Source organism: Diceros bicornis, chromosome 8, assembly GCF_020826845.1.
Source record: "Diceros bicornis minor isolate mBicDic1 chromosome 8, mDicBic1.mat.cur, whole genome shotgun sequence".
NCBI lineage: Eukaryota > Metazoa > Chordata > Mammalia > Perissodactyla > Rhinocerotidae > Diceros > Diceros bicornis.
This window is the reverse complement of record NC_080747.1, coordinates 53,626,900-53,639,974: the sequence shown is the minus strand read 5'-3', so window position 1 is coordinate 53,639,974 and position 13,075 is coordinate 53,626,900. Positions and strand designations below refer to the sequence as shown.

Sequence of the window (13,075 nt, the reverse complement as noted above, 5' to 3'; positions counted from 1 at the left end):
TGTCTCCAGTGTGTTTTAAGGAAATAAAGTATTTTATTTTTTTGCTTTCTTTTCCTTATTTTTGCTAATTTAAATTGTTTTTAATTCTATTTTTTCTTCTTGAAAATTTCAATATACTTAGTTAATAGTTAACTTATCCTTCCTGGAACTCAAAATTAGATGAATATTTTTCTAGTATTATAAAAAAATTATTAGCCTCATCAAAACATTATATTCTTTACGTAACTCCCAACCCAAGAAAAGGAGGCCTTTAACATACTTCCACTTCTGTCCTCTCCTCCTCTTTCCATTCCACACTCCTGATGAGGCTTTTTAACACTTTTATTTCCCTTCCCTCCTCTGCCCTCCTTCACTAGTCCTAATAACTAGGTTTTTCTGAGATAGTACCTCAAGTTCTAAACTATTATTAGGATGTTTCTTAAAGTATGTTGCTTCTGCTGCAAGCATTTAAATTATACGTTCATTGTATTGAACACACATACACCCAGATTTCATTGCTCACCATTTGTTCTCTCTTCTCTTCATCTTCCCCTTTATTGAGATCTCAATTCTAATTTATATCTTGCTTTACTAGAGTCCTTAGTCATGTATTTTTCTGTTTTAATATATGAATGATATATTATGAAATACTCAAACATCCATAAATACCTTTCTTTTGCTCTAACTTGAGATTGTATCTTGATTGGGAATAGGATTGTTGAATTGTCAGCTTTCTCTCTCAGAGTATGAGGATATTATTCCACCAACTTCCAATTGCGGAGATGTTCTTAAATCCTGTAGGCTGAAGTTGGGCAGCAGGCATTCTGCCTCCTCATACCAAGTCCCCAGGAGGGAGTCTTCTAGCTCCTCATTTTCAGCCCCCTGTTAGCCTCGCCTCAGGAGCAAGGAGGCTTCAGCCCCTGCTTGCAGTTCCTTCTTGGCCTCGGTGGGGCCATGGAAACCCACTCACACGGTCCTCTGTCAACTTTATCCCTGGGCTTCCACAGAGCTGTTGGCCAGGCTCTTCCCAAGGCCTGTTGTTATTCTGTCCTTGCACAGGGCTCTCAGACTGTTCTCTAGGTTCTTCCCTGACTTGTGGAAAAGGAAATTCCTCATCACCTCCCTGTTTCCAGGTTCCCATAAAACCCAATCCCACTTGTCCCCAGGAGAGGCAGATATATTGGAATTGGGACTAGAAGAAAAATACAGTATAGTTTAGGTACCATCTTGTCAGGATTTCTCCCTTCACTGTATTTATGAATAACATCCAAACCCCTTACCGTGGCCAACAACACTCTCTGTAATCTCGTCCCTACCTACCTGGGCAACCTCAACTTATACACTCTCTCCCTTTCTCACGTTATTTGAGTCACAACAAATTTGCTTCTATCCCTCAAACATACCACTCTTATTCTTACCTAGGACCATAGCACCTGGTATTCCCTCTATCTAGAATACTCTTCTCCCTTTGATTGTCAACTTTTCATCTTTCAGGTCTCACTCAAATGTCATCTCTTCAAAAAGGCCTTATTTGATCATTCAAATACTGTCCCCTGAATCACTCCATCATATTACTTTATTTTACATTTTTTATATCATCTAACACTATCTCAAATTATCATGCTTATATATTTATTTCTTGGTCTGCTCATTATCTGTTTCCTCCATTGAATCTCCAAGAAAGTATGGATCTATCTAATATCTTCATAGTTTTATTTCAATAGAAATTTATTGAATAAATGAACACATTCCAATTGCTTTGGAGCAAGAGGAAAAATATAAATTAAGTCTTTGCAATTCCAATAATAAGTCACTATTTTTGAAGACCTGTCTTTGCCAAACTACAAGTCCTGGGCAGTGCAATCTGCTGTCTGGTGCTCTATGAAGGTCCTACTGTGGGAAATCATCTATTAGGTTGAGATCAGGAGCAGCTGAGAAAGTGATTTTTGCATAAAACTTCTCGAAGAGATTTCTATGTATCCTGCTTTGAACCTATCAGCAGGGTATAATTGAAAGAGCAAAGAAAATGGTTTGCAGTCCAGGCATGAAAGGGGGCTGCCATAGTACAAAAAAAAAAAGAAGAAGAAGAAAGAAAGAAATATGTCCTCCTCCTGGGGACATTTCTGTTAAGTTTTATGGCACTGATGTTCAATAAAAGGATGAACATGGAAGACAAACTATCAGTGGGTCCTTTGAATTCACCTCTTCAAAATAAATATTCTGCCCTATCATATTACTGTTAGAAAGCAAATATTTTTGCCTCACCTTGCCATGTAATTTATTGATTTAAGAATATGTGTGAATGAATTGAGCTAGTGTAAAGATAATTTTCAAAAAGACACGTTTAACACATGTTGCATCATTTTCTTAAATGGGTCATGATCTAGAGAAATTTTAATACTAGCTATTTGACCATATTAAGGAATTATTTAATTCCTAGGATGTGGGTGGTAGTAAAATGAAACTGGTTTGGCTATTTACTGATAATTGGTGAAGCTGAATGGTGGGTATGTGGGGTTCATTATACTATTCTATTTGTTTTCACTTATATTTGAAGTTCTCCACAATGAAAACTTAAAAATAAAAGAAGAAAACAAAAGTCATTATTCATTTTACTTTTTAACAGATAAATGAAACATTTCATGGATCGAAACTGAGAGGACAGTATGTCAAATCTCATGTTGTCCAAGTAAGGTACGTAAAATAGCCTGAGAGGCACAGAGGAAAACTTTTGTGCTTTGCCTTCATATCTCATACTCAAGAGAATATCTTTGTTTGGTATACATTTGAAAGATCGAAATAAATTTGAAATTGGAGTTTCAAAACCGCTAGCATTTTCAAATGTGGAAGAAGGTATTCAATGTCTGTTGGGAAATTATTAAACCAGAACCAAGAATTGTGGCTAAGTGTGAGTATTAAGGAAAGTTGAATGGATTGTTTTTTATTTGAGGGTACAAAGTCAAAAAGCAAATCTAGAATCAGGAGATCATTTCAATATAAGAAAAGAATGGGTAATACCAGAGAGCAGTGTACAGGATGTCTGACCCAGGAGTGGCAAACTAGTAGCTAATGGCCCAAATCTAGCTTAGAGTTGTGGACTAAATGTAAAAGTTGGGAAATTTCACACGAAAAACAGAATTCTCAGAATGTGTTGAGAAATCAAAAGATCTGACAATTCGGAGCCCACATTCCCACACGGTAACAACAGGCTAAAACTGAGGCTGCACAGTTTGTAGCAGTCCCTAACACTCACACAATGTGTGCATATGTACTTATACCCAACCAGCTTCACTCTTTACGTTACCTTCCTGGCTCTTCTAGAAATCCAATTCTATAGCTATTGTCTAGCAGTGAAGATGTTCATGCAAACACTGGAATCTGCCTCTGCCTAAAACTAGAACTTGTGCTATTTTATTTTCTTGGTTTATTTTTAAATAATCCATGCTCTTAAGTAGTAGCTCCAGAGAACTTTATTTATACTAACTTATTTAACCTGATAACAACCCTTTATGGTAGGTATATATTAGTTTTCCATTTTACAGATGAGGAAACTGAAGCAAAGGTAGGTTAAGTGACTTGCCAAGGTCACACATTTAATAAATAATAAAGCTGTAGTTTGACTCCAAGCAGTCCTATCTAGATTATTACATCAACTTGTGTAATCTTCATCTTGCACTCCTGCTCCACTACAATCCATTCTCCACACTCAAAGTGAATTGGAAGAACACATCATCCCCCTTCTTAATATCCTCTGACAGTTTCCCACAAATTCCAAATTCCTTATATAGTCCACCTAACCCTACCTGATCTGGCTCTGCCTCTGACCTCATCTCATACCATCATCCTCACTCATGAGTTTATAACCACACTAACCTCCTACTATTCTTCCAATAAACATGCCAAAATTGTTCCCACCACAGGGTTGTCAAAGCATAAATTGCACCTGACAAAGTTAAACGGACAGTCAAGACTTTGTTCAAGGCTATTGCAGTAGGGTAGAGAAGCCAGAACTATGTCTTAACTCCCCAAAACAAAGGGTGATAAGGTTTTTAAAGGCTGGGGTGAGAGAAAGATCTTAGGCCATCTGTGTTTGCTAATTTGCTTTGCCCAAAGAAAAATAAACTTCTCAGATCTTCATGAGAGGAGACAGTTTTGCAACTTGGAGCAAGGTGCCCACCAAAGTTAAGCTTCCACCCTCCCATGGAAATTGAGAGATAGAGGCGCTATCTCTTTTGATGTTTACATTTCAAAGAGATGGCTTTCAGGTCCTTGAGAAAGACATTTCTAGGGTTGTAAAACTGGCAAGAGGCTTTTAAAGATTTACATATAGTTCAAAGGGGCAAAGAAAGGATTCACAATTACAAGTTTTCTAAAGTAAATGTTGTAACAAAAAGAACACCAGAGGCCTAGAGTCAGGAAGAAGCTGTCTAACATTTAATAAAACTTAAGTGAATGTTAAGGCTATCTCCGTCAGGACCTTTGCACTTGACATTCCTTCTTTCTGGAACATTCCTTCCTCAGGTTTTAGCATCACTCACTCCTTGTCATTAGGGTCTTACTTCAAAGAGGCCTTCCCTGAAGCTGTCTATCATGTTCCCACCTCTACCATTCAAGTCATTGCTCTATTTTCTTCATAGCAAGTACCTTGAAGATTATTTTATTTATTTGTTTTCTTGTTTATCTGTCTCTCCTACTAGCATGAGAACAGAGACTTTGTGGTCTTATATGCTGATAGCTGATACAACTCTGGTACCTAGAACTCTGTCTGTCATATTGCCTGAACTAATACACATCTGTTGAATGAATGAATGAATGAACCAATCAATTGAAAGTTCAGGAACGGAAAGGAAAACTGCTTGTGGCAAAGAATTACAGGCATTTGTCATATCAAACTAAAGATTATTTTATGAGTCAAAAGAAGGTAAAATTAAAATAACTTTTAGTTCCTGTTTTCAGTAGAAAAGAAGATCATATGAACCCAAATGATGTCATATTAAATCCATATGTCTACATTTACTTTAGTTTTAGATTGTTATTTGACCCAGGAGAAAAGCTCAGAGTAACATCTATGGTTTGACAAAATCTTTAAAATAAACAGAGTAATGTGACGTCTTGCCTATTCCATAAGGAATAAAGGGTTGTCCCTATAGATCAGACAAGAATAGATTAGCAGTGTACCTGCACAAAAACAGAAGAGGTAAGAATACTTAATAAATTGATACGTAATCACTAAAGGCTTAACACTATACAAAGCAAATAAAAATAATACATGTATAGTACTCAAAGGAAGAACATCTGGTATACATACACCCTAAAACATAAAGTAACAAGGAGTTATATAGAAATTAGCTAATCTATTTATTTAGAATTGTCTTGGAAAAAAAGAATTGAAATAATAGGGCTTTATAATTACTCAGAAAATTTTGGATCTTGGCCACGGTTTATGTGTTTGTTCATGAGTGTTATGGAGGTTTGGAAGTGGATGTTTTCAGGATCTTTCTTGAATCACATAGAGCTCTGGGATTGTTGTAGATTTTCAAATGCACACATGCAGAGAAATGCCTAGGAAGACGTGAGGAGGCACAGGAACAGAGGGTAGAGCAGAGTAGACATTCCACCAAGTCAATAGTAGTTACCCCCTTTTAAAATTTCTGGTTTATACATTTGCATCTTCAAGTCAGAATTACAAATAAAATAAATCCAATCTAATGTTTTTGCTTAGTCATGATTTCCAACAGATGAGAGAGAAGTGGCCCACTATTGCAAATTGTGCCTCCACTAAAAAAAAAAAAAAAAAAAAAAGATAATAATTCTTTCATCTTACCAGTTACATTTCATTCTATTGGCCCTTCTTACAGAGTCCATAGTGGATTTATACTACATATATACATTTATATTAATAAATAATTTTTGCACAGGGCCAGCCCCAGTGGCCTAGTGGTTAAGTTCACCACAGTCAGCTTCAACAGCCCTGGTTGGGTTCCCAGGCACAGACCTACACCACTCATCTGTCAGTGGCCATGCTGTGGCATTGTCTCACATACAAAAAGAGGAAGATTAGCAACAGATGTTAGCTCAGGGCAAATCTTCCTCAGCAAAAATAAATAAATAAATAATCTTGGTAAAGCACTCTCAAATTTTAAAAATATCTCCATATACATTATCTTATATGGTGTTTACAATAACCCGGTAAATAACATTATATCCCCATTATAGAGAGGAGGAAATTTAAGTACAGAGAATGCCAACAGCTTGCTGTAGTCAAGGAGTAGGCAAACGGTGAATCTAGAATACAAACTCAGTCCCCCTGAGTCTAAACTACACTTTCTTTACTGTTCACTATGTCCATAAAGTGCCATTTCCACTCTGTTGGGAGGAACTGGAACAGCTGCCAGGAGCTTTGCTTAACACAGGATAGAATGACTCCACTAAGAGCGATGGAAGCTCAGTAATAAAAGCGTAATTTATTTGTCTGTTTCTGTTCTGCAGCCGAGCCAAAGGGAAAGTGATAATACATGCTGTGCTGAAGTTTAAATCCTGTTATAAAAATAATGCAGCAAAATTTGGGGATAGAATTGAAACCATTTTACGTGAGAAGCTAAAGGGTGAAACTGGGTCTTTACATATAAATTCTTCTTCATTTAAATTTTCAGGTAAGCCTTTTGATGTATGATAGAGAATGATTTTCATCTTTTAATTTGAATATGGTTTTTTTGTGTAAATGAAAACAGCACTTCTCTCTTTAAATATCATTTCATAGACAATGATAATCGTTTTTAACCACTGTTAAAAATAATCAAGGTCCACATTAATCAAGTTCCTGATATAATATCATCCTTGTATTCTTGGAATTAAACATTATGTGATGATAGAGTTTTAAAAAAAAAAGTCATTAGGGTCCCAAATAACATTTCTTTGCAAAACAAGGCAGCCTTAAACTCTTAAACTCTTGTTCTGTGGCTCCTTCTGTGGGTCATGATTTCTCCCTCAGTTCTTTTGGATGTCTCAAGAATCTACACTCATAGGGGCCGGCCCTGTGGCCTAGTGGTTAAGTTTGCATGCTCCGCTTCAGCAGCCCAGGTTTGCAGGTTTGAATCCCAGGTGCAGACCTACACCACTCGTCAGCCATGCTGTGGCAGTGTCTCTACAAAATAGAAGAGGATTGGCACAGATGTTAGCTCAGGGCAAATCTTCCTCAAGCAAATAGAGGAAGATTGGCAACAGATGTTTGCTCAGGGCTAATCTTCCTCAGAAAAAAAAAGAAGAATCAATACTCCTAAATTCCAGAATTGAGTTTGAATCTCTTTAATATCAAACTTACTTTTTGATAGCCCTTAAATGGACTTTGTCTCTCTCACTCTTATGACCAATTCTTGGTCACCTAACAATATTGTGAAAGACAGCTTCTAAAATGTCAGGATAAACATCCCTCCATTCCCAGGATAATGAGCGTCTCTCTGGTGTTGATAAAAGTAGAGCCAATACCTGGCACAGCTAAGCTAGGCTATCAGTTCTCTGGTACAACAAATTTGACCAAGGGCAGAAAAGTATCCCTATCCCTACAAGAAGGACTAAAAGGACTAAACGTTTATGAAAAACAAAAAATCTAGGCCAAAGGTTTATTTGCATGGAACATCAAAAGGATCAAAAAGCAAAACCTAAACATGCTTCTCCTGGATAAGAAGCCATCACGTTGTTGAAATGTGATTCTCCTTGGGTTATATCAGACGCTTTCTCTTAGAACCTTCCTTCCCACACAGCTTGTCCCATGTGTGGTGACCTCGAAAGAACAAAGAGAAACAAAGCAGCTCTCCAATTTATAGAGAATTTGCCACCGAAGATACATTTTTGGAAACTCATCTGCTAAAAACATGAGCTCACGTAGTAAAGAAAAAGCATTATATTCCCAGTATTCCTCCAAACTTTAAGAACGTTATGTAGGATCCTAGGAAAACAGACTTTCTGGGGGTCTTTTCCAGATTTGTGGTTTTTCTCAGTAGTTTATTCACTACAATCCCATCCTACAATTTTATGAAAGGCAGTGACTGTTAAATGTAAGACACTTAAGGAAGGATGGATGGTGTTTCAATATTGTCTTAGCCTCTACCTGTTGCTTAGAAACTTCCTCTCCCTCCTTCTTCACCTCTCATTAGAAGCTAGATGCCTTGTGAAACCAGGTTCACAGGTGCAGGATCAAACTTAGCAGCCAAGTGGGCCAGTCCTCCAAAACCACAATGAAATGAGTTAACACAAAGTTCCTACTGATTCAAGACACCTCCTACTGAAAGGGATTGTGAGTCTTCATTGGTCACCACATAAATGGGTCTCTGGCTTAGGGATCTACCAAGAGCTTACTTAGGTAGTCAAGGTTGCTGTCACAGCACCTTATTGAATAGTCTGACCTTCCTATACTACCTGGTTAGTTCAGTTGCTTAGAGCCTTCATTTTCACTCAAGCTGCTTAACACAGAGGAAAAAGTCACTACTTTCTACAGCTGTGGCTTAGACATCATTGGCCAGTGCTATTAGCTACAACGAATGACTGTATATAGCACTAGTGTTCCTATGTTATTGTTCCTAGAAAGAGGGGATATAGCATAGTGGGTAAGGTCATGGGTCCTGCTATGAGATATGAATCCCAGGTCCTCGACAAATTAGGTGTGTGACTTTGGAAAAACTACTTAACATTTCTGTGCCTCAGTCTAACCATCGCATCATGAGGATGATGACAGTAATAAGAAATACTTCATATGGTTGTTGTGAGTATTTCAAAGACCTAATACATACAAAGCTCTTAAAGAAATAGGACTAATACAGAGTAAGTGTCATTAATAGTTGAGTTTTCATCAGGAGAACAAAAACACTCAAAATGTGTGTCTTATAGATTGTAAATTTGCAAGTCACCTATATATATATATTACTACTATTATATATAATGTACTATTATTTTTATTAAAAGAGTACTACCTTTACCCTCCCTCTCCCCACCCCCCCCAACCCCCACCCAAAGCAAATCCCTTCATCTCACAGAGCCTCAGCTTCTTCATCTTTAAAAAGGAGATTATGGTTCATATACTTCATAGTGTTTTTTTCTGAAAAAAACACCATGAGCATATACATCTAAAGCCCTTAGTGCAGTGCCTGGCACAGAACAAGCACTCAATAAATAGTAATCAAGATACTTTCTTCTATATGTACACTGTGCAAAGGAATATTTTCCCAGCCCTCATGGTTATTCTCCTGATAATTGTGTACTTGGATGTTCACTGCGCAGCCGCCACCTGAATCTTAGGAAGCATACCTATGTGCTTTTTATGTATCGATTCAAAGCAGGGCAATAGCCCATTTAAAGAGACTCGACAAGCCTCAGGGATGAAGTAAATCAGTGGCAGTTGAACCAAGGGATAAAAATTATTGCTCTTGTAGAAATAGAAAGTTAATCAACTAAAATATCCATTAACATTTCAGCACTTAATAATTACACCTACCCTAGGAAAATTGCTTTATATAACTCTTAGTTATAATACTAAATCAGAATCAAGAAAATTTTTAAATCATCTATTATTGGCTTAATTTATTTATTCATTTATTGAATAAATACTGACTGAATGCTGACTATGGCCCAGGAAATTTGGATAAAATTCTACCTTACTAGTTATTTTTTGTTTATGCTAATATTATAAATTCACTTTCTTTTCCTATGCACATACCAAATGATAATGAAATGAGAATCTAAAAAGGGTATTATTCGATAATTCTTTTAAAATTTGCCATGGATCATCACAACCAAAAATCAAAATCTCACAGAATTTCTGCTCAGAATTTGTATTCTCTATAACTGCCATGTGTGTTAAATTATTAATCCTAGATCAATGGCAAAATTAGGAATAGTGAAAATGAGTTACTGCTTTCTGGTCCAGATCAAATGCATGAAAATTCATTGCATAGTGGACATCTAGAAGACTTCAGACTTGGAAAAGACTTTGGAGATCTTTGGTCTGGTTCCATCATTTACAGGTTAGGAAGATTCAATGAAGAGAAGTCATTCACCCAAAGTTATAAAATAAAGAACAGGCAGACCTAAGATTTGAACCCATATCTTCTGATTCTAAGTGCACTGTGCATTCTCTACACTATCTTATGAATCAGATTGGAATTGACAGCTGCACTAAAAATCTGCTTAAGCTGCAGGTTTAAACTTCCTAGTGAAAAAAAAATCTACATCTTTTTTTAAATCTGTAGTCAACCATTCCAAATCCAAATCTTTTAAACTCTGTCCTCAGTTTTAACATCAATGAAGAAAGGATGTAAATCCACATATAACTTAAAAAATTCATGAGAGGAGTTAAAATCAAATATTATGAAATATTAATTTTAATAAATATGAAGTACTTGTAGAAACGCTTTGCTAGGCACTCTGGGGAATTCCAAGAAAAAAAAAATATTGTCCCTCTCAACAAAAAGTCTACATACGGTAAAGCTCACACTGAGTTACTATATATGAAATGAAAGGCACAATTAGTATCATCATTTCAAAATATATTTCAAGTTTATTTAGTATAAACAGTGTGATGTGGATTGGACCTAACACTGTCATCATTTGGTAAAATCAAGCAGTGACTGCAAACTGCTAGATGAGAACAGCTGAAAACTGTTTTTGTCAACAACATGCCCAAAGCCCTGTGTTTCTCAGTCCACTGGCCTCTACACCCTTGTCACTACTTTTGGAGAGCAATCCCAGTCAAGGTCGGGTTCCTTCGACATAGCTCACAAAGAAGCCGTTCCTTTCCGTCAGAGCACTTTCTCAGGGTTTAATTATATATTCACTAAGGTGATTATTTCATTAGTGACTGTCTCTCCCATCAGATCTTAATCTCCATTAGAGCAGAGGCCATATCTATTTTTCCTCACCATTATATATTCAGAGTCTAGCACAGGGCCTGGCATATAGCAGTAAACAGTTGTTGGGTGAATTAACAAATTCCATAACACCAAAGCTGCAACTGAGAACCAGAATACGAGAGAATATATATAGCCTTTCTCAACTGAAGTTCCACAAAAGAATTAAGCCTTTAAATAAAATGGTATAAATGACTATGTTTTCAGTTCTTCCAAGGATGATACATAGTTAGTACTATTCCAGATGCATAAGAGAGAAGTTCATTCATTTCATAAAAATGAAGCCCCCTAGGACTTTAGAGCTTAATTCTCTTCCAGAATTCCAACTGAGGAGGCCTGATGGCAAGTGTGGCCCATGTATACTACTAGTAGACATCACCACGCCCAGATTTAGGATATAAAGAGTGCTTCAGTTATTGAGAGCCATGAACATAATGTGTAATTTCATCTTCCACTCACTCCCGAATTTCATGAAAAATGACAGTGCTACTACCTTCCAAGGCACTAACAACACCAGTATTTGTGGAATGTATTCTTCCATGAGAGATCAATGTTTTCTCCATCAATTCTAAAACTCAGTAGATCAGAAGAATTTCAAACTGACTAGTGAGCATAAAACCTAGAAAAACCATTGATGGTAGTTTTTCCCTGCCTATGAAAGAATTATTTCCTGAAAAATCTCTCATAAAGGCAAATTCCTTAACCTAATAGCATTGACTTCAGTGGAGAAAGTTTTTATGCATTCTCAAACCCCCAAATTTATATTCACTTGTGATTAAACAATATCACATTCCTTTAAAATAGAGATAAGCTCAATAGTTAAAATTAGTTAACAAAATCAATTTTCCTTATTATTTTATGATATAACTGCTTACATGATCTCGTTACTTTATAGCCTAACAATCAAAACAGAACATACATATGATATTTAATGTTTATGTAATTCAAACTTTAATGCAAAATAAAACAGAAAGAAAGAAAAGAACAAGTAAAGCAATGCAAGTGATATCTCACCAAACAAGCTGACCTCACAGCATGATGCACTTGACTATCACTGCCATAAACTATCAAGCCAAGAGCTAAGAAGAAATTGAACACTAGATTAGATGTACCAACTACACAACTGCAAGGATGATCACACGGTGCTCTCCTGAAGCTCTGGAAGGAAAAATCCAAGTCATTCCTTGTAAAAGCAAAGAAATGCCTCATAAGCTAAAGTGAAGGATTTATATGAAATGCCTAACAAAGTTGAATGCTCATAACTTTAATTGGCATATTTAAGGGTATGACTGTGATTTGTTTTAAAAAATAATAATCATTTCCTACTCAAAATTGCTTTGTATACACTGGTACACTTACCCATCTATTGAATAAGCATGAAAAATATTTTAAATACCTATGCTAAATCATAATTGGTTAAAATAAAAACCCAAATTATGTAGAAGTAATAGAAATAATAATAACATAGACCTACATACATGAGGATGATGATCCTGACCCACTCTCAAGAGTTTTACAAGAAGAATGAAGCTCTGGCCTAGCACTCATTTGTGAGCAGCTGGCCAGCACTGAGGTATGGATCATGTTAGTAAAACACACCTTTTTCATGTGGCTTGACCCTGAGACAATGCATGGCTTCATTTATACTATGCTTTAAGCTACTAACTTAACCAATCATTCTTTGATAAATCCTAGAGGACATTGTTTAAAAGCATATTATTGCCCAGAGTGTCCTTTCTTAATCAAGAGCCAATCTTCAGCTCTACAAACCTGTTTTATCAGCAAAAAATCATTCTTAAAATATTCTAAGCAGTGTAAACCTTAATCATTGACAATTTCTTGGAATTAAATCTTTCTAAATAGGCAAATTTTCTGAATAGTTTATATTTTATCCATTTAACAAAATATAAAAAGTCTCCTTAAAATTATATTTTTACAAAAATCTGTCTCAAACTTACCACCTACTTTTCTGACATCACTATGGACATCCACTAATATACAGTGGATATTGTCGTGCCCTCCGGGCATTTAGGGAAATGTAGGGTTATTGGCGCCTTCATCAAATGACCCCAACATTTGGGTTTTTGAGCTGTCATATTTGTTCTTTATATTTTATTTCTTTCTCATACTTTAATGTCAAGCAGAGATCCTGCTGTCACTTCTATTTTCCCTATGTTCTTTCTTCTACCTTCTTCAAA

At 36.2% G+C, this 13,075-nt stretch overlaps 1 protein-coding gene across 1 annotated transcript in view; it reads left to right on the top strand.

Annotated features, from left to right (window-relative positions):
- The window catches only part of LOC131409649 (transmembrane protease serine 11C-like), a 62,343-nt gene that overhangs the window by 26,475 nt on the left and 22,793 nt on the right, over positions 1-13,075 (top strand). The window contains exons 4-5 of the mRNA XM_058547179.1: positions 2,606-2,673; positions 6,469-6,632. Of these exons, the coding sequence (XP_058403162.1) occupies positions 2,606-2,673; positions 6,469-6,632 (232 nt within the window). The remainder of the gene's footprint in view (positions 1-2,605; positions 2,674-6,468; positions 6,633-13,075) is intronic.